We start from the raw sequence: 22,622 nt of genomic DNA, 5'->3' as shown, positions 1-22,622 counted from the left end.
TTACATTTTTCAGTAAATCAGTTTTTAATTGACTTTTTAGCAGACCATTCCACCTTGCCGTTCTATTTGGCACACAAGGTCACAAAGTAAATGTTGTCTTTGTGTATTTTACAAATAAAAGAATCCCAGTTGGGCAGTTGCACTAGTTACAGCGTTAACTGATGCTTCCTCATTCAGAGAAACTGTAAAACAAAACAATGTGTGCTTGTGAATTTATAATCATCTTCTCAGTTACAGCTAATTGAGCTCCCTAAAAATAGTGACATTTTAAAGCAACACTAATTAAGCCTCAATAGAAGTAAAATGCAAACTCACTCATTATATGAAAAATATACTTTAAAAAGACACAGTAAGTAAACATGAGTTGGCTGACGATGTCAGTTGAACATAAAGTGCAATCAGGATCAGAAAGTACAGAATATTCAAAGTAGAAAACTATGTCCATATCACTGCATTTTTTCTTAAAAACGTAAACATTAGTCTCTGTTTTCACCACTCATGCATAATACCCCTGCGTTTCTAAGCACTGAAAATGGAAAATTTTGAAAACCCTCCCCAGAGCTGTATACTTCTGAAAATGCCGGCTCAGTGTTGCAATGTGGATGGGTGAAAACGTAGACTTTTCTTTAACCTGTTCTTTAATCCCATGGCTTGTTGCTGCTCTCATCGTGCAATAGCAGACATTTCTGAAGCTGTCGATTTTCTTTTTTCTAAGAGCGCTGGGGACCTGAGCAGATCAGCATTCCTGAGACTGTCATCTTTATTTTCAGATATTATATGATGGACACAGTCATGTTTTGGTTAATTTTATATCTCTTTATTGTTTGGCTGCTAATTAAAGAAAAAAAACCAGGAGCAGGTCAATTACAATGAATTCAAAAGAAGTTAATTAGCAGCAAAAAGAGGTCACTAATTAAGAAAAGGGTTAGAATGAAAACCTGTAGCCACTGCGGCCCTCCAGGACGGGAGTTTGAGAACCCTGGTCTAGCATGTCATAAAATAGGACAAGTGCATTGTCATTCTACTCCTGCAAGGGGCGAAATGTTAACATTTTAAACAGTAATCCCCAAGTATGAATATTTACATAATTATTTAGATATATTTTAATTATTATGTCTTGCTTAAAGAAAGTGTTGTATCAACCTGATGCACTAAAGCTTATGAAAGTAGAATTTCAACTACTTAGTCTTAGCTGTTGGCTTCACTGTGCTAATTTGTTTTTGATCTTTTTAAACTTCTTTCATTTTTTCTAAAATAAAATTCACTTGCTTCTGTATTAGGCCTCAAGTACTTGTGCTGCTTAAGCTGGACGAGGACCTTCACGTCAAGTATCCACGACTTCTCACATTTGCCTCCCAGCTGAAGGCTGGAAAAGGCCTGACAATCGTGGGGTCTGTCATCACTGGCAATTTCCTGGAGTGCTATGGTGAAGCATTTGCTGCTGAACAGGTCAGAGTTACAGTGTGGCTCGTGTTGATTTTGGAATTAATTGCACTGAAAATGGTATGCTCTCCGTTTGAATAAATTTGTACTGATTAGGTTCTAATCTTGCATTGCTAAAATGGAAGGCCAAAAAGCTAAAAACAGTAGAATTGTCTGATGTGAAACACAACACTCACTTGTGCGGTAGAAAGCAGCAAACAAGTAAGGCTGGCTGTGATTTGCTGCCCGTGGTACTGTGCCATGGCCTGTTCGTGATGTACACATGTGCATTTGCCAGCGCTTTGATGTAGGGTGTTTGTGAAAAAAAAAAAATCAATTCTTACCTTTTACCGAGTTTTTTTTAAATAAACAATCCAACTCCCCCAGTGTCTCTCACTAGCTGTACTTAAGAGGGTTTGAAAACCGAGAGATTAATGATAACAAGTATGTTTTTGATACCCAACTATGCAGGTTTCACGGTTTTTCATCAGTGTCACCATAGAACAATAATATATTCATGCTAAAGTTTTGACAGCCAGAGAAATTTTGTGCTTTTAAGTGGTGGTATTCTCCCAAATTAAGTGGTGTTTCTAGACTTTAATAGAAAAATAGTTATATATGGATTGTTGGTGTCATATTAAAAGGCACATTTTGAGCAGAGTACTAATAGTCATGGAGCTCAGTAGCATAATTCATATTAATCTGATTTAAAAAGTAAATGGTTTCTGTAAATGTAAACTCTGTTACACTGTGTATATTGGGTACAGAGTAAAAGGTCAAGAGTTGTGTTTTTCTATAAAACCAATGTTACAAAAGGTGAAAATTATGTGAATGATAATTTGGATTCACGGGAATAAGGTGATACACTCTGGCTATTGTGTATGCAAAATGCATGTAATTTGGAGTGGCTCAGCAGAAGGTCATTTTTCTTGCTGCAGACTCTCAAGCACTTGATGGAGAAAGAACGGGTGAAGGGGTTTTGCCAGCTGGTGGTGGCAATGAAGGCGCGAGAAGGTATCTCCCACCTAATCCAGTCCTGTGGCCTTGGAGGTATGAAGCATAACACTGTGGTGATGGGTTGGCCTCAAGGATGGCGACAGAGTGAGGACCCACATGCCTGGAAGACCTTCATCAGTGAGTATGGAAAATACAGAAGTGATCTTCTTGATTATGAGACAGAAGCATAAGCAAATGTGGATGGCTGTCTATATGACTGTAATTGTTTTTTTTTTCTTCAGATACTGTGAGAGTGACAACAACGGCACACCTTGCTCTGCTAGTCCCAAAAAATATCTCTCTGTTTCCAGCAAACTCTGAGCATTTTTCAGAAGGCAATATCGATGTCTGGTGGATCGTACATGATGGTGGCATGCTGATGTTATTGCCATTTTTGTTGAGGCAGCACAAGGTAGAGTACAGCTTGCTCCCTGACATTCAGCACTTTTATCTGGTGGAGAAAATCACATATGTACTGTAAGTGTAAACGTTACAATTCCTGTTGTTTTTTTTTTTTGTTTTTTTTGGCTACTCTTTATCTTTCTAACAGGTCTGGAAAAAGTGTAAGATGCGAATATTTACAGTGGCCCAGATGGAGGATAATAGTATTCAAATGAAGAAGGACCTTGCCACTTTTCTATACCACCTACGCATGGAAGCAGAAGTTGAAGTTGTAGAAATGGTGTGTCAGTCTTTTCTATCTTAATCTGGTGTCATCTGCCTTGAGCTTATTCAGATCCAAACTTCTACTATATATTATCCAAAGACTGTAATAACAATGATATATATACAGTATATATATAATATATTAGAGGCTATCCAGGGAGCACTGGTCTCAAAGCAGGAGACCACCTTGAGCAGGGTGCCAGTCAATTGTAGAGTCAACTCATGCGCGCACACATGACACTAACATAATGAATCCTGAATTGACCAACCTGTACATCTTAGGAAATGTGGAAAGAAAACCATGGACATACAAACTGGACAATACAGTGTCTAGACAGCAGGGTTAAGCCCAGGATCCTGGATCTGTGAGACCGTAGTGCTACCCTTTGTATCACCATGTCTCGCTACATTTATTTTTTAGCATGTACTTTTTACCATGTACAACTAAAATGCCTTATAAAAGAACTATATATTACAGCATAATCTGTAATATAGATAGATGACGGTTTTATCATTGTTTTCAACACTTGTGTTTAATGTTTAGCGTGTTTTTTTTCTTTGTGTATCCTCAGTTTAATTATAGTACTAGGGTGTTGTACCGTGTTAGCCATTATGAATGTAGAGAAAAGCCAAGCAAAATGACACCTTTTATTGGCTAACTAGAAAGATTATTAATTAATTAATTATAAAGAGACTACAGACAGTTGCTGTTGTTTAGGTGGCAAGTGCATTATAAGTGTTAGCTACCTAACAATTTTGTTTCTTTAATCATTCTCTTAATGATTAATATGTCTTGTGCTGGTCATGGCATTATGGAATACTGTTAAACAAATTTGCAGAGTCCATATTTCTTTACTTTCTTAAAAAAAAAAAATCTGTACTTCAGTTTCCATGTACAACACACAGGCATCCAAACACACCTACAGCAAGCCTTGGGACTTTGTGTTGTGCATTTAAATGAGCACTTTATGACTTCAGTGTCCTTGAAGTCTTGTTGCATTTTATTTCTTTATAAACGTCATTTCAGGATGAGACATCTGTAAATATAACATGCCACTGTTATGATTCAGACCTTGGCAAAACAAAAAGAAAGGCCTGTGTATCGAGGTTTACTTTCTTCAATAAGAGGCAAGGCCTAGAAATCACAATAAAGGCAGCAGGTAACCATGAAACACCTGGTCAAAATAAAAAGAAGTAAATTAATGAAATAAATGTAACTAAGGAAAATACAGAAGCAAGAACGTGTCAAAATTCCAAATGATTCAAGAAAAATTCAAAATGACCAAAAAAGGAAGAAAAAATAAGCAAACAAAATCAAGAAGAAAAAACTTAATCAAAGAAAGACAAATTCAATCATAAATCACTGTTTATGAAAACACAGCAAAATTTGCAAAACCAAAAGATCAAAATAAAAATGACCAGTTACCAAAAAGTGACTCATTACAGGGAAAAGGAAGGAAGGAAGGACGGATACAGGGGCAAACAATAAGATCAGGAATAGCTGGAACCTCAGCAGAGTACCGAGTCAAACAGACAGGTCTGTACGTTACACGTTACAATATGGTGAGTAAAGGGCCCGAGGCAAACCTGCAAACATAACAATGAATATAAACAGGACAAACAGGAAAATGACACCATTTACAAAGAAACACAATCCTGACAGTTACCGAGTGTATAACTTTCTACCTGCTCCACACAATGAATTTCCTTTATGTAATATTAACAGTTTAAATGTCTGTAAAATGTCTTTGTGCTTTATATAACATACAGAACAGCTGAAACATTCAATTTCAGTAGTACATGGAAGGAGGGAGCATTGCCTCAAGACTACCAGACTGGCATGCTGGTCTCCATTTCTGAAAAAAAGGAAATAAGTTGTTGTCTTGCTAACACTGCAGGGGTCACAGTACTCCACCTCCAACTGGTGAAGCCATGGTGACCAGTTTCTAGTCATGGGACACAGTGCCAGCACTTTGATTTTGCAGCGTTGTAAGGGTTAACTAGAGTGCCAGTCCTTTGCTTACATTTTGTGGACTTTACAAAGACTTGTCACTGTGTTTCCCAATCTTGTGGGAAGGTAGTACAAGAGTATGGGGGTTCAGCGGCTGCTGCTGTGTGTCATTCCATAGGATTAAAAGTTATGTTTTCATGCTTGTTAACGTGTTTAAAGAAGGCCTATCTTTCAAATCTAAGTTGCATCCTCATCTCCTCTAGACATAATTTTACAGGCAAGGTTTGGAAACTGTCTAGTTTTGTTATGAAAGGATTTGTCTCCTATCCAGTTTGTGATTTTTATGAACAGGATATTGAGATACAGCCAAGGTATGAAGAGTATCCAATGTGGGCTTCTCACGGTTGCATCTCTGCTATTTGTGCGTGATGTTCTTCTGTAATCAATTTCAAAGTGTCGTGTCTTGTATACACTAGAGTGGTTTGCAGCTGGCCATAATGGCATTGGAATTAAAATCAGAATAGGTGAGGTCAAGGTCTTTTCCTGGAAAACAGTGTCTTTTACTGTTTTCATGTGAGGAAGTGCGGCAGCTTTACGAAGGTTTAAAGTACTTTATAAAGTTTTATTCGTGGTTGAGGGTAGGAATGGACCTTCCATTGAACAATGTGAACTGTGCAGTTTTGTTAATGTATGTGACATTGATAGTGAAGTGAAAGTTACAGTTCAAGCCTACAACCTCATCCACTGTCATCACCAAAAAATGATATTATACAAGTAACTACGAGGAGATGATGGAGGGATGATGTCTCTTCTCTGACGGTTCCAATTGCTAGGGAAAAAGTGGAATGAACTGGCCAACTCTGTGTCGCCACCACAAACCTTAGTGTTACCAGTATGAGATATGGAGAACTGATATGCCACCTTTCACACATTGCAACAGTATCTAAGCAACTTTAAAATACTTATTTAAGTGCGATTGATTATGTTATTACTTATTATTAGAACACCACCTTTACCTCTGGTATCTTTGTATTCCATGTGTTTCAGAATTTATATCTTACTACTAACATCAATGTTTTTTACTTGGGAAAATAATGATTATCACCCATTTAACTTTAGCAGCTCGCATTTTTCATATTACATAAGAACTGTGATAAACGAGAGTAGACCATTCAGTCCATCGAGCCCATTTGTTTAGCTAATAGCTAAGCTGTCCATTATCTCATCTAGACTCTTCTTAAAGGTTGTCAAGGTTTCTGCTTCAATTACATGTCTCTCAGGTTTGTTCCAGAGTCCCACAACTCCATTCTAAAGATAACTAGACAAACCGTTCAGTAGCACAATGCTACCTTGTAATGAGCTTTCTTTCTAAAATTATATGCACCACTAACACAAATTATTCAACTACCAACACGAACATTTAGAGCTTTAACAGAAGATTTTTCCTTATGCTAATGACTGAGTGCTTTATACCTCAAACCTACATTCGTTTATGTTGTTAAAAATTTCATAAGATCTCAGGATTCAAAATGCATTTCCAGTGAATTCTCTTGCATGTCAGAAAATTTTGCCAGATACATTTTTGAAACTCCTTTTTTCTTTTTTTTAATGTCACAAGCCTCACAGTGTGGGTCAGATTTCAAAAAGTTTCAATGCTGCATGCTAAGCACATTCAAATACCCAGCTTCCTTAAGCTTGAACTATAAGAATATAAGTGTGCAATTATAGGAGATTGTTGTGTCATTATTTAAATTGTCACCTACCTTAGAAGAGCAGCAAATGTATTTTTAGATAACACTTAATAACAGCACTGCAGTGACTCACTGGTCCTCCCACACAATTTAGTCAAATATAAAAAAAATACAAGTAGGAGCTGAATACCTAGCCACTGCATTAATATCCAAATATCCCCGTAATGCAGGTTTAGGGCTAGTAGTCAAACTTTCCACATTTGTGTTGTCATACGAAGAGGCATTTCTCCACGTCAGCACCTCAGGTGGCGAGTTACTCAGCAGTCTTGAGGCTTCTGTATGTGCTCTTCAGCCACTGCCTATCCTTCACCTAATCTGGTTGCTGCCACTCTGTTGAGTGTCACGTCTCTCTCCGGTGCACTTACGTTCTTTTTTGTTTTTCTTAGCATGACAGTGATATTTCAGCCTACACTTACGAGCGCACCTTAATGATGGAGCAGCGATCTCAAATGCTCAGGCAGATGCGTCTGTCAAAATCTGACCGTGACAAAGAGGTAAGTCTGCCCAAACTAGGTTGGAAGAAAGCTGGTAAGAAAGTTGTCACTACTGCTGGTAGTCAAAGTGAGACTTTTTTTTTTTCCTTTTTTTTTTAAATAGCATGTACATTGGATCTGTGATGAAGTGAGTAAAGAAATCAATATGTTTAGTTTAGATTCTGTAAAGTTAAATTGATATCAAACCACTAGTGCCAGCTTCACCCCCCAGTCCTCATCTTCCCAACCCAACATATCCAGCTTTATTGTCTGAGCGGAGGATTTCCACATTAAGACCAATGGCAATCTGTGACTGCAACACCTGTGGTTAACATTTAGCAAAACTGCGCCCTCAGTTAGTTTCCTTCATGTTACGACATGTGGAGGTGGTGGTTGGAGTGCATCTAATTTCAGTACACTTGATGTTCAGTTTTCTGTACTTCCTGATCTGTTAGGCCAGTACTTTCTGTAAACAAAATAAAAACATTCTGACTGGTAAAATGGACAGAATTCTAGTAATCAATTTCTGTATATTCAGTAGTCTAAAGTAGGGCTGTCAAATTAGCCTAAAAGTAAGTTTCAGATATTCAAAGTATATTTGAATCTATGTTAACGATAATATGCATTACATGGATCTTTTTACGTGCTTCTTTATGATGAAGTCCTCCATAGCGGCCACCACAGCAATAACAGTAAAATCCAATTGGCACTCTGGCAATCCGCTATTTAAATATAAAAGCCATTAAAATCCCAAGCAGCTGCAATCTATAAAAGGGAAGCATCTGCACCACCATCTTATTTTCAGTCTAGTATTGATGAGTGGGCGACTCCTCAGCTTTTTGGGTACAAAGGCACAATCCCTAACTCCATTCACTCAGTGCCATCACAAAAAGTGCTTTCACCGGGGGCTCCACCACAGTCCTGCTTCCCATTCCTCTCACATTACGATACATTTATACGGCTGGACACCAGCTGAGCACTAAAATGTGACGCTCACAAAATTATCATAGGTGCTTCATGCTTTGCAGAGGCACCACAAGTTAAAAAAAAAAAAAAAGAGTAAAAATATAAATAAATGTAGTTAAATGCTATGCCAGCAGGTTTGGCTCATAAAGATTTAAGCTGCTTTTCTTGGCTGCCTTTATGACTCGCTGTCCTGACATAGATCAGGAGGAATATGAGTCAGTTAGTAAGATTGTGACGAGGTGAGAAAAGCAAACAAAGTTAGAGAGTATGCAGGTCAAAGGTGGACTTGTTTTACTATTTCGGAGGTGTCCAGTTTGCAGTGGCGGGGTACAGTTTATATTGTACCATTCAGAAGAAAAAGCAAGTTGGCACCTGTGGACTCACAGGGGATCATCACAGTATGAAGTCAGGGTCTGCACAGTCTTTCAGCTTTTATTCTTCTTTGCAGATGTAGCAATATGTTTAATTAAAGTGCACCCTCACTTAAGTATTTTAATTAAACCTTATTTTTTTAAGCATTTTGAATCAAAATCAGTAACCACATAAGATGAAGACAAATTTTGGGACACAACGTGTTGGCTAATAATGACAAGGCTCTTTAAAATGGGAATTTTAAAGCATTGTAGTGAAAGAAAAGCCAGACTTATGACAGTTATTTAGCAAAGAAAAATGATACTTTTAAGGCACCAGGGATGCGTTTAGAAAAACTGCTCTGAGTACACTTGTAGTGCAGAGTAGTGGGATAGAAAGAAGAAAAACTGTGTTGTCTAGCTGTAACTTTTACTATTGAAGATAACAAGCTAGCCATTCAAAACTATGGAAATGCTGCTTGTGGAAGTGAAGTGCCAAAACAAATACTGTAAAATACTGCAACTTTACGTGTCTGGAGTAACTCGATTCCAAAATGACTGCAGGTAAAACAAGCAACTGCTCTTTTACAATTGAAGGTCCACTCTTGCTGTTGAATAAGACTTTTTTACATTCTTGTATATGAAGTATAGGGAAAGTATTGGAATCCTCCAAAAATTCAATTTCGAGATTTTGATTAATCTCGATGTTTTATACCTCCCGGAGTCCAAAGAATACAGTTTTTGGAATTATGTCTGTGTGTGTGTGTAAAAACGATAACTTGATTACAATTTCACTTAAGTCAACCTAATTTTGCATACAAGTATTAGGTACAAAACATAGATTTCTATTAACGTTTGAGCTATTTCCTCTAACCGGAAGCTGTACTTTACCTTTTATTCATGCAGCTACAGAGTCCTGATTTATTCAACTTTACTTTTATAATAATTGTTCAATATATTATTAATTTGAATTGTTGTTGATGGTTCTTTAATGTATATAATATAAAAATAAAATCATTGTCTTGCAGTTTACTCCTCAAATGTCTATCCCCATATCTGAGTACAGTATATGAGAATGTCTAGGGGAGTCCACTCACGATTTTTTTTTAAATAAATTTGAATTATGTTTGGATAGCAACATCTGATCTGACAGCTCTAGTCTAAAGTTAGTGTGGTGTTTGTGCAGAATTTGTAAGACTATGTATTTTTATGAGGAGTGACAAAGTTCAGAGCAGGACCTACTAAGAGAAACACCACAAAAACTTTATTTGCCACAATTGAACACTATTACATGTCCTGTAACATTCACAAAGCTTTTCTGTGCCACCCAGATTAAACGATTTTGTCTTGCTTATGTAATGACTGGCTTGACATTATTATTGTGCAGCTTGCACAAGGTGACAGCAGTTTTGAGAGTGGGACCGAATGAGGAGAAGGCCCAGACAGATCAGAATTCAAGCAGGGCTTGTAAATGTGTAGATTAGTACTGAAGGAAGCAAAGATCAGGAAGTGTAGCTAGAATCCTGATCAAAGAACAGAGCGGTAAGCCATAAGCTACGTAACTGGAGACAAAAAAACGCGAGACATAATTCATAGTCAGAAGGCACAGTTGTTGAGAATGTGGTCACATCCTGTAACTCAGAAACTAACAATAACAAAGGCACTAAATATTATTTGTTCATGAAGCCAAATCTTGGACAACCACTAAGTGTACAACGCTAACTTATGCACTTGCAGTACTGATGTCACACGTTGCACACTCCTGGTTGTCAAGCCTAGCAGCAATGTAGAAACCATCAATAAAAGAATCCTAGAACAGCAACATCCATATGGAAACTAAAATAATTCTACAGTAAAATGTGAATTAACTGTTAAAAGCAAATGGGAACAAATAACATTACCAATCAAAACCACTGGAACTGTATGTTAACAAGTTTAAAGGCCAAAGAACAGAAAATTGTAAACCTGATCATGAAAATCATTTTACTCTGAAAGCAAAGTTGTCAGCAGTGCAGAATCCTACCATGTCACACAGCCAAAAGACATTCCTGGGCACCTCCAGGAAACATTGTTGATCTCTGCTAAAGTTTGTTCAAAAGTGACAAATTCCATTTTTGGGAGACCACAGAAGCGACTGCTCTTTGTATGGCAGCTAAAGAAACTCAACATTTCTCTGCTCATCCTGGTTACATTTCATCCTGCCATCAATGAGTGTTTGTGACTTTTTCTGTCACAGTTTGGTTCCCTTCTGCATCCTCCCTGCTCAGGACCAGGCAACAGCAGGTGGGTCAATGTGCCAAGAAGACCACTGGCTGTCCTCTTCCTTCAATAGATGACTTGTTCATTGCTGGCACTAAGAACAGAGCAAGGCAGACTGATGTAAACTCCACTAAACCACAGCAGTCATTTATTCATCAGATTACCAACCCAAAGACAGTTGAGGTTCGTTGTCACACAAAGAACGCTAATATACCACAATGCATCTCAATAAAGAAACCTGCTGCAGTATTGAAAGCACCTGTAGAGTATATTTTAAATAAGTAAATATCAACACATTTGTCAAGAAGCAGCACTCGGTGTACACGTCATCTCTGTAGCCGTTCAGCTCCTTAGCCAACACACTCAGGTGTAAACACCCCCCCTTCCCTCCCCCCCCTCCTCCTACCATATCCTAGTTGTCACCGATACTTTTGTTGGTTTGCACTCCGCCGAGAACTTGACCCTGCTTTTGCCATCATACCGCACCACTGGTGCCAGCTCTGTTTGTTGTCTGGTGTTTGTATTGTCCAGTATTTTATATTGTAGCAATGATGCCAAGACCAATTCATGTATGGCTGACATAATGTGTTTTAGATTAAATCTGAAATATCGGCGTATCCTTTGCTCTTGTACTTCTTATGAGACACTTTTTTTGTGATCTATTAAAATGTCAAAGTAAGAAACAATCGGCATGTGAACCCACATGGCACCCCTCTATGCCATCCCATACAACCAAGAACTGCAGCAGTGCCAACCCCCTCCAACTGAAGGTGGGATGTTTGGACCTGGCCAGCACTTGGATGGGAGATTATTTAGGAAAATTTGGTTTGCTGTGTTTGTGAGGCTATTGAGGGTACTTACCCTGTGGTCTGTGTGCAGAACCCAAAGCCCCCAGTGCAGTAATAAGGACACTTTGCTGTAAAAATGGTGCTGTACTTCCGATGAGAATCAATCAACCAAACTTGATGCTCTCTGGTTAAAAAAGATCCCTGGGCATCTTTCTAAAAGAGCAGGATGTGCCCCAATGACCTGTCCTAATTGCTCACCATGGCACAGTCATTCTGGCCCTCTAATTACACTCTGCTAATGTCTGGTGAGCGTAATGGCACAAAAATGGCTGCCTTTACGTCATCCAGGTGGATGCTACACATTGGTGGTGATGAAGTGTTTCCTTTCTGCCTGGAAAAGCTCTATACAAATGTAAATAATTATTACTTATTATAACCAACCACACCAGCACACTTGACCCAAGGAGTGACTCCTTGCACATAAAAGTGCAGGAGGCAGCACACTCCAGGTTGGGAATAGATTCACTGGATGCTCCATTCATTTGTGATGCAGACAACTCCAGAAGGATCAGGTTGTAAAATGTAGACAGTTCTTTAGCATAATTAGATGGGGGTCTTCCACCTACAGGCAAGAAGAGGTTTAGGAGTTACAGTGCTCTGACATGGGAGTTTGTGCTGGTGCACTCACAGAACGAGGCTTGAAGAGTAGAAGAATATGTGGCGCCTCAGAGAGCACTGAAGAGCGAGAGCAAAAGATTAGGGTCCAGAAACTCAGAACAGGGGGACAAAACCAGTACATAGGTGTGCATCCCAGGGCACAAGTGAATCTGGGCTAAGGCCCATTAAATGTAGCTTATGAAGAGTACAAACGTAAATTGAGTAAACCGATGTTTGGAATTTCTTGCCAAAAATGTGATCTTTTTAAAAGGAGAGGATAATGTGCGCTTGTGAGCTCCTGAGACCACTGAGAGATGAGGGGTTTTATAGCAGAGAGAGTCAAGCGGTCAGACAGGCCTTCTGAGGGGAGAATAAGAAGATGACCAGAGAGTACAGGAGATGGATGGGTGACACCATGTGCCTCAAGTGCTGAACAAAGCTACACATTGTAGATAAAGGTGGAAGAAGGAATGTCAAGGTGAGACTGAAGATTTTAGAACAATATAATTGAAGGGGTGAGTTCCAAAACCTGCTAAGTACATTTTTTGGCGAATTGCAGTTGAAGCATGGTTGTGACTCATCAAAGGGTCAGCTATGTACTTGGAATTGAAGTGAGCTTCAAAACCTTTTAATTACCATAATAGAGTGCTATACATTTTGATGTGAGTTTCAAAACCTGTTAAATACATAACCAGCTTAGTTCCAAAAGCTGCTAAGTACACCAGCCAATCATCTCAGCGCATTCGCCGCAAGGCAAAAAATGGCGGACGTAAATGTTGAGTTTGATGAGCCTATTTCTAAATCAAAAAATCCCAGGAAACGAAGCAGAAATCCTGAGAATTGGAAAAGAAATGTAGAAAAAAAGAAACGATACAGCGGCACTGAAAAGACGCCAAAGATTTCTTGCAATCATGCAGGTGTTGCTAGGCATCGTGGAACGAGATGCGACGTTGGCCAGCTCACTCCGGCTGATATTGAAAAGTTTCACAATGACTTTTATAAAAACCAAGAGAAACGGAGCCAAGATGCTTTTATTCTGGTCCAGATGTGCATTAAAAAACCGAAGGCTCCACGAAAGAAAAAGCCAGCAAAGCGAGCAACCACTGTTGAATACTATGTAAGATATTTTCAAAACATATTCTTAATAATTTTGAATGTTGATAAACTACGAATATGCGGATGCTTGGAGAAACGAGAGCTACATTTTATGGGTATAATGAGTCGGCTAAGCTGAGGTGATTTTTTATAACTACCACTAGCTAGCTGTTGTCCGAACCTCTAGATATCGGGTTTAGGGTTAGAGATTAGGATTAGGATTGGCTAGTGGTAGTTATGCATTATTTGATTTGCGCAACTTCGCTGGGGAGCTGATCACCTGAGCTGATCATCTAGGCTGAGTCATTGTAGTCACAATTTATTGGAGTTTGGATAAGGGTTCTGATTCTCCGCACCTCTCCACAGTTGCATGTTAGCCAAACCCTAAAATGTTTGGTTGATGATTCATATTATTTGCATCGGTGTTATTGGTTTAAATGTTTATTATCATTCATTTACCTAATTTTAACGTTTTTGTTGGACTGATTGCAGATTCGAAAATCAACAGGGGAGCAGGTCCGCGTTTGCCTGGTGACATTTTCTTCTGTTTTAGGAATTGGACGTTCAAGAATAGCCACTTTGACTAACCACTGGATAAAAACAGGTCTACAAAAAACCGATCGCCGTGGCGGAGCACGACCAAATGCTTCTGTGACGGCAGCAAAGCAAAAAGTTATGAAACACATTGAGAGTTTCCGTTGCCGCAGCAGCCACTACAGCAGACAGAATCAAACTTACCGAAAATATCTGGCACCTGAACTTTCTATTAGACGAATGTGGAAAATGTTTAGTACAGAAAATCCTGGGATTAAAGTAAAATATAATCTGTATTTAAAGATTTTTAACACAAAATATAATCTTTCATTTGGCAACCCACGGAGCGACATATGTTCCTTTTGCGAAAGTAAGAAAGAGGAAATAAGAATAGCATCAGATCCTGCAAAAACAACCGAGCTCATTACGCTTCATCGGATCCATAAGATGCAGGCCAAGCGTTTCTACACTTTACTCAATCACAACGACATGCCGGAGGTGAAAACAATGACTGTTGCTTTTGATATTCAGCAAAATCTGCCATTGCCAAAAACATCAATTTCAGAAGCGTTCTATGCCCGACAAGTATGGGCATATAATATGGCTTTTGTTATTCATTCTATGGATGGAAGGCGGCTTGCACAAGACAAGGAACATGTTTTTATTTACACCTGGTGTGAAAACCAGGCAGGGAAAAGCTCAAATGAATGCACCAGTACCATCTTGGACTTTTTATCAAAAGAAGTCCCAGAGGATATGCAGCTGTTAAGATTATTTTCAGATAACTGTGCTGCACAAAACAAAAATATCAACTTGCTGGCAGCACTGCAGCATTTTGTTTATAGTCGCCCAAACATTATCATTCAGCAGTACTATCCTGTACGAGGACATTCGTACCTGCCTCCGGACAGAGTTTTTGGGCGTATTGAACAAAGGCTTCGTCAATACGAAACTATTCTTCTTCCTGACGAATACCACAATGTGGTATTGGAATATGCCACACTCAGAGTTTTAGGAAGAGACTGGCAGGTGCTGAACTACAAGTCTGCAACTGCAAAAGTCTGCAAAAAAAAGCTCCCATTTCACTTGACGAAAGTTCGAGTGACGGAAATAACAAGAAGCAACATAAACATAAAGACCACGTATTCGGGCGACTTTTGCAGTCACACTATTGTGAAACGTGGCAGCAAAATAAACAACTTGTCAGTTGACCCACTTCCACTGAATTGCTGTGTTAATCCAGCAAAAGCAAAGGATGTCGAAATGTTACTTAGCAAAATGGGAGTCAATATGGACAATCCACAATCAGAAAAAGTTAAAGAGTTCTACCTCCCAATCATTGGAACAGCCAACAAGAACACTACACCAGTGGCAGACAGTGATACTGAAATATATGATGAAGACGATGTAGAATATTGACATTCTAGAGTTTGCTTATCACTTTTCTAATTTACTATTTAAACAATGCTTAACAAGAATTCATGACTTTTAGCATTACTTTTTCGCTAAATAGTTTAGAGACTAAAAGCTCTGTATTTCATTTCTTATATAATAAAAATATTTTGATGAAAGTTTCTACTTATAGGTTTATGGAATAGCATTGATTTAGCGTCAAAACCTGCTAAGTACGTTTTTTTCCTATTTTTTACAAAAATGTAAAATATTCAGATTTCTGAGATGTCCAGCAATTGACCTTCAGTAATATAACAACCAGCATTCTGCAAAAAGAATTTTAAAAATATCATTTCAAATACTTAAAAATTATTTTTCTCCTTTTCACAAAACGTTGTTTCATGTACTTAGCTGATTTTGCAACTCAGCTCTTCAATTACCAGAGTCCCCAAACAGATCACGCAATGCACTGAGTCAGACAGGAGACGTAGGCAACCACCCTAAAGCAACACACAATTATGAGACACCTTTTTAACATAAAATTAAAATGAATATTAACACATAACATTCATTTGTATAGACATGGATTTGGATATTTATGCATTATAATAAAGCTAAATAAATAATATGTAGAAAGAGATTAACAAGAAATTAAAAAGTATGGTAACAAATGACAGTGACACATAAATTATTAACCACAATGGAGGGTCTTGAAGTGGAGATTCTACATCCCTGTGATTCTGGGATTTATTTGAGCATTCATGACAGGAGTGTAAGCAGGTTATGTGAATGTAAGCCTCTGATTTGCTCCTTTAGGCCCAGCTTGTCAAAGACAGGAACTCAATGCTGCGGCTGACCAGCATTGGCTCTGACGACGACGACGAGACGGACACGGGGGCTGCCACAGGGTCTGAGCGTACAGATCGGGTCCATATGACTTGGACAAAGGATAAGTACCTGGCTTCAGTACGGGCTGCCAGAGGACATGGAGCTGCTACATTCGAAGGCTTGCGAGACATTCTCAGCATGAGGCCGTAAGTCACACCTTTCCAGTCTTCATTTTGATCTTAAATCAATAAGATCTTGTGCCAGATGCTGCAGCAGCCCCCCTAGTAAATTTGAATGTCAGAGTGTTCTTTTCGGGTGAGTTCCAGCCATGCTCATTTATAGTATAACAGATTTTCTGTGGGGGAAAAGTGTATCTTCAAAAAAAATCAAAATGCTTTAACAGAATCCCCAAAAATACCTCACGCCACAACATACCGGGGGTGCTAATTTGAAACAATTATTTACTACAGTGAAAATCTTTATGAAAGTCTCTTTACAGTACATTTTTCATATTCTGCTGCCAAAAGATGCAATTCAAAGTATGTTAAAATATATACTGCTCCAGAGTCCAACAACCTCAGTGTGCCATGACGCAGAGCGTACAGCCAAGACAAAGCTGGAATGGCTTTGGGACAAATCTGTGACTGTCCTCAAGTGGCCCAGACTTAAACCCCACAGAAAATCTGTGGAGATACCTGGTGATGGCAGTGAACAGCTTGAGAGGATCTGCCAGGCAGAGTGGGATAAACTGCCCAGATCCAGGTGTGCAAAGCTATAATATTCAAGACTTGCCCAAGAAAACGCAGTCACGTAACTGAAGCTGCAAGTACAAAGTTCTGAACTAAGGGTCTGAATGCTTATATGAATGAGACTTCAAATTTTGAAATGTGACTGAGGTGAAAGAAAACAGTTAATCATTCAACAGTTTTTCTTCTAATTTGTAGTCCCATTGATATGTGTGAGAGCATAAATACAAAGAAAGGTTTGAGACTTGACAAAATCAAACTGGAAATGAAGGGTGTAAGCCAAGCTTGGCATCAGCACAAAGTGAGGATTGTATTATATTTTGGGGGTGCTTTGCAGTGTTAGGTATGAAAAGATTGGGAAGATCCAGTGAAAAATGGATTATTACCAAAGACCTGGGACAGGGCAAAACATCCACATTGTTAACAAGGCAATGAGACTAAACACAAACCGTGATGCCAAATGAAAAGAATTCAGAGATCCTCAGATGACCAGGTCAAAGCCCAGCCCCATATTGAACTGAACATTTCTAATAAGTGGCAGAAGCCAGCAGGTGAAACACAAACCTCAGGATCCCTGAAGAGCTTGTGACACTCTGCCAAGAAGCAAATTGTACTGCCCTGCCATGCACAGCTGCCAGGCGTTTCTTCAGAACAACTCGCATATGTTAATGACACCCTAAGCCTCGCTGTAATGACTGTGAAGGTGCTTTTAAATGGCTTCTCAAGGTAGCATTAAGTATTTTCTTTGCACTAAAAGGTGTGTTGTGTAGGTCAGGCAATTCCATCCTGCTTTAATGCATTTTGAATTCTGTTTTTCAGGCAGCAGAGACTTTCACAAGACGCCGTGTTTTTCTGTCTGCTCTCTTCTGTTTTCAAAAATGGAAAAAGTAATACAATTACAAACAAATAAGTGTTAGGCATAATTTATTCTCTGCTGATACTTTAAAGAGGAATTGTCCCAAGTGCCTTCTGTTACACACATGTAATTTTCTTTCCATTATCCTTACTATAAAGACTGAGTGAAGCGCAGTTTTAAATTTAGGGATCTTTGTTCCAAGAAAACGATTACATGCATTGTCAACTCTGGGAATTTGCTCTGTGGCAGATGCCACTGACGCCTCGCCTGGGTGCAAAGCAGCAAGCTTTAAGCTTGAAGGACACACTGACAGGCCGTGCGGCTCACTGAGTGACGGAAGAATTGGATTGAGCTGTAAGGAGAGCGTCTCTGTGCTTGTAATGTCAGGCTTTGCTCAGCTCTCCACTTCTACTTGTGCTTCTGGATAGTTACAATAGAAGAAATTGTCCTGTTTCTGATTGAGGCTGCGAGGGCTCGTGTGTGCGTCCTTACAATCTCAAGGTTGCTGGTTCATGTCTCGGGTGAGGCATTCGTGGCAGCTGCTGTTGAGCAAATTCCCAGGCTGAGATACAGAATTTGGCCCAGTTTAACAAAACTGCCAAATATGTAGGGTGATATGTGAAATGCCAGCCATTCTTTGAGTTGGGGATCATTTAGCTACTTAATTTTGTGTAGCGAAGATCAAACTGTGTTAAATAATGAATTATCTTTACAACTAGAACACACACTGAATAAGAGACTGGGTGAAGGTTCACACATGGACAACTCCTCCAGTCTAACTAAGCTAGATGAAAACATTTGACAGAATACAATAAAATACAACTTATGTTTGTATAGCTCAAAATCACACAAGGAGTGCCACAGTGGGCTTTAACAGGCCCTGCCTCTGTCTAAGAAGACAAGGAAAAACTCCCCAAAAAAAAACCCTAGTAGGGAAAAAATGGAAGAAACTTTGGGGAAGGCAGTTCAAAGAGAGACCCCTTTCAGGTAGGTTGGGCGTGCAGTGGGTGTCACAAAATGAAGTCAATACAATACACAGAACAGAACACAAGTAATCCTCAATATAATAGTGCAATAGAAATATTACAAGTACAGAGAAGAACTCAACAGTAGATGATATCACAAAATACAATTTGGATTTGTTCAGAGTCCTGGAGACCTCAGCCATCAAGCTGCCTCCCCGAGTGACACTAGCGCCGGCTCCAAATCATTTAAAGTGCTCAATGAACGTTTTGGTTTCTTGCAGTGATCAGTCCAACGTAAGACGCATGCATACGGCAGTCAAGTTAAACGAGGTAATAGTCAACAAGTCTCACGATGCTCGACTGGTACTGCTGAATATGCCTGGGCCACCACGGAATACTGATGGGGATGAAAATTGTATCCTTCTTGTTACAACTGGTAACTGTGGAGTGGGGTGAGTTGGCCAAGTGTCAGAACACGTTTCCTTAGTCATCACTCATTAATCAGCTAAATGGGGGATATAGGGTAGAAACAGTAGAACGCCAACTTGGCTGAAGTGAGTGTGTTTTGGCCGAGTGAAAACAGCTGAGCTTTAACCTCCTTGGTGTCAACCTCCGTGTCTCTCAGACTCAGAATTCTATGTAAATATGGCTCATTCCGAGTAACACTTGGATTAATTGATTTTGATGAGATGCGGAGCATTAAGCCTGAATAACATTCAGGAAAGTATCCTGCTACCATCTTTGTAGATGTAATAACATCATACTCTAAAAAATCACAACTATTTGTATGTGTTCAGCCACTCTGTGGTAACTCATTGATATTCATGAGTAGGGAACAATGGCATATACAGTAAACAAACTGAAAATGAACCATCATTTGAATCAAGCGATGGTACCGACATTGTGGTCGTCAGATGTTGCTACAGATAGTGAAACTGATGCATATGGCACTTGAACTGGCCAATGAACTGATATTCCTGGTGAATTTGGTCCCATGAAGGTTCACCATGGTTGGACGTAGCTTTGTGTCAAAAAAATGCAAAATGATTGCATTCAAGTAGAAGGATAAAGATATTAAGCTTCTAAGTGCTGTTCATAATGCAGCAACTATCAATGTTCGTGTTAGGAGAAATGTGGAAGTCCACAATAACACAAGGGGGCATTGATCGTGCAGATCAGGTGCTGACATTCTACCCTCTCATGTGAAAGAAACAGAAAAATATGATTCGTGTGCAAAGAAACAGGCGTCTACTGCCCTGATTGCAGCAGCATCGGGCCTTGTGATGGTGGCCGTTTCCAACCATACCACATGACGGACGTGTACAGCAGTGGACACTCGGCATGCCTTTCCTATGCTATCTATATGAATGTTTTAGTATTTACATGTTTCTGTTAGACATAGTAACAAAAAAGATTTAACAAAAAAGCTTATTTTTCCAGGAGTAAATGTTAACACTAAGGAGGTTAATTGACTGAAGCCGTTGTTTTCGGCTGCATTAATGCCGATTCAAAAAACCAGACAAGTAGGCGTCATGTTGTTTCATCTACCATGGCAGACGTTTTCTTTAATGTTGTATTTTCAAGACATGGAATTTTTAGAGGTGTTGACAGAAGGCTTGGAGCGAGTCCTGCTGGTGCGAGGAGGAGGAAGTGAAGTCATAACCATTTATTCTTAAACTACCATGCTGAGCAAATAATGGAAATGAGTGAAAATGAGGTGGGCTTACAACAATAGGCAACTGGATGTGCAACATGAGAAAACTCCAGCACGCCCACAGCGGCTGCCACACTGTGTTATTTCAAGAACTGTGTGCCTCATCAGTGGTTGCAGTGCATGCTGAATTTTTTTTTTTTGAACAGAAACATTTTTATTGGATTGATTTTTATGTGCATCTGCCTAGCGCTGCTACTAAAAGATCAATCAGAGAAAGAAAATGAAAATTTTTGTTTTGGGAATCCATCTACAGGCTCTGCTTGCTGCTGAAGTGAGGTGCCCAGTGTTAACTTTAATATGTGAGGCTCGTTAGAAGTTTTACTTAAAGACGTTTCCACTATTACTGTGCGCAGTGGCCCTGTGCTGGGAGTGTGTGGCACTGGAGCACCAGGCTTGCTTTCAGCATATAAGGTGTCTTGGGGCAGTATGGCATTTAGTGCTGACCAAACAAGAACAAGTGGACAAGGCAAGATGAATTCTCACAGAATCGTGAACCTATTCATTTCCTTAAATGCAATTTTTTTTTTAAAGAATAAAATCCAAAGCAGGGGTCTAGTTAAATGTTTCTACTTCATTATTATGTGAAATCAGTATTTAAATGGCGGTGGTGATAAGGTTTATGATGTCATGTCTAATGTTTATTTTAATATTGACTTTGTTTTTGATAAACGCGATAAGGGACAAGTAAATAGTAAAACAAAAAGGCACTTTACTTTTGTTTTCCTTGTTTTGAAATCTCTTCATATGTATGGCTGTCAAAGTTTGCTACATCGGCTGGCATCTGACACTTTGTGGGCAACGTTTCAATTAGAAAAATGGACAGTGTTTTGACTGCAAAATGAACTTTTGACTGGTAAGAAAAAAGACCGGGGATCGCAGTCCTCACGTGTTCAGACTTGGGCTCAACTTGCATCAGTACGTCCTCAAGACAAAATGTTTGTAGTTCTCGGAGTTCTGACACTTCCATCAATTTTTAAAAAGTGAAAGCTGAAGAACTTGCCGAAAGGAAAAAGAAAAACCTCCTGAATGAACACCACTGTGGTCCAAGAGAAAATAAACTTAAAGGGAAAATGAGAAGCAATCTGCAAGCAACATCACCCAGAATCACAAGGATTCTCAAACAGGAGGTCTGTGACTTTACTGTCCCTCGGCTGTGGAGAACCCAAGTGTAACTTGGCAACACCCTGATTAAGAAGGATTAAAACAAAAAAACACAAAGGGATTCAGGTATACAGCAGGACTCCTTCATACACAGAAATACACTCTCAGTCCCTCCAGGACCCATTTAGAGGGGGGGGATGAAATGGGGGCAACTCAAGAGAAATCCTTTATGCTTGCCAATCTGGACAGGAACCAAGGCAGGAGCCTCACTCGGGCCTCTAGGGTTGTAAACCACATCTCTGTCATACATAACATTTAAAATACATTATATATACACACACATGAAATTATATCCTTTAAAAAGTAGGAATAGTGTGGTCAGCCAAATAGTTTAATCACAATTACCTCATGTTCCTGCAAGTGACTCCTTATAAGTTACAGTAATTAAAAAAAAAAGTTGGGTCCTCACTTATAAAATGAGCATTAGACCAAATCTGATGTTATCTGAAAATTGACAAAGTGAAGAACATTCTTACTCCTACAGAAACTAAAAAGAATATGTACAAACATTTCCTTGTGCACATGTATTGATAGGCTGCTACCCATCCGTCTGCTAGATGGCTTATATGAAACTAGTAAAATATATATAAAAATTAATACATCAGGTTTGGTTTAACACCAAGTCTGAAAAAATGTACATCAGAAATAAGAATCTCATTATTGTCACAGTAGTAACAATATTGTCACATGCAGAGTACAGTGACAGCCAGCCTTACCTGCACAGTACTACATATTTACAGTATATATATATGAAAGGACTTCTAATGCCAGCTCTCATTGACCTGACTACTTGATTTACTTAAAACTTATTTTAATATTGCAGTACCATAATGTGTTACATAAACTATAACAAATGACCTGCTTTCATCTTATTTCAGATATGTTAACCGATTTGCCAATCATTAATTAGCCTAGTGCATTCACTATCAACATACTGCATATATGAACAGATCTCTTTTAAAAGTGAGCAGCTCCTAGTCCAAGTTTTTGGTAGGTGTTTCATTCACGGTGGTGTCAGCTACCAAGAGCCATCCTTGTGACCCTCTCTGGCA

General features: G+C 39.1%; 1 protein-coding gene across 4 annotated transcripts in view; it reads left to right on the top strand.

The window, feature by feature from the left end:
• The window catches only part of LOC114645774 (solute carrier family 12 member 6-like), a 74,394-nt gene extending 52,941 nt beyond the window's left edge, over positions 1-21,453 (top strand). For 3 of the 4 annotated variants that reach the window (XM_028793610.2, XM_028793613.2, XM_028793612.2), the window contains 9 exons: positions 1,281-1,449; positions 2,361-2,556; positions 2,661-2,830; positions 2,969-3,100; positions 7,173-7,280; positions 7,384-7,407; positions 16,117-16,334; positions 18,977-19,110; positions 20,280-21,453. In XM_028793610.2, coding sequence (XP_028649443.1) covers positions 1,281-1,449; positions 2,361-2,556; positions 2,661-2,830; positions 2,969-3,100; positions 7,173-7,280; positions 7,384-7,407; positions 16,117-16,334; positions 18,977-19,110; positions 20,280-20,371 — 1,243 coding nt within the window. In that variant the 3' untranslated portion in view covers positions 20,372-21,453. The remainder of the gene's footprint in view (positions 1-1,280; positions 1,450-2,360; positions 2,557-2,660; positions 2,831-2,968; positions 3,101-7,172; positions 7,281-7,383; positions 7,408-16,116; positions 16,335-18,976; positions 19,111-20,279) is intronic. The other variant, XM_028793611.2, reaches the window with a different exon arrangement.
• The last annotated feature ends 1,169 nt before the right edge of the window (positions 21,454-22,622 follow it).

Source organism: Erpetoichthys calabaricus, chromosome 2, assembly GCF_900747795.2.
Source record: "Erpetoichthys calabaricus chromosome 2, fErpCal1.3, whole genome shotgun sequence".
NCBI classification, from domain to species: domain Eukaryota; kingdom Metazoa; phylum Chordata; class Cladistia; order Polypteriformes; family Polypteridae; genus Erpetoichthys; species Erpetoichthys calabaricus.
Note: the sequence above shows the minus strand (reverse complement) of the source record. Positions and strands in the feature narration are given on the sequence as shown.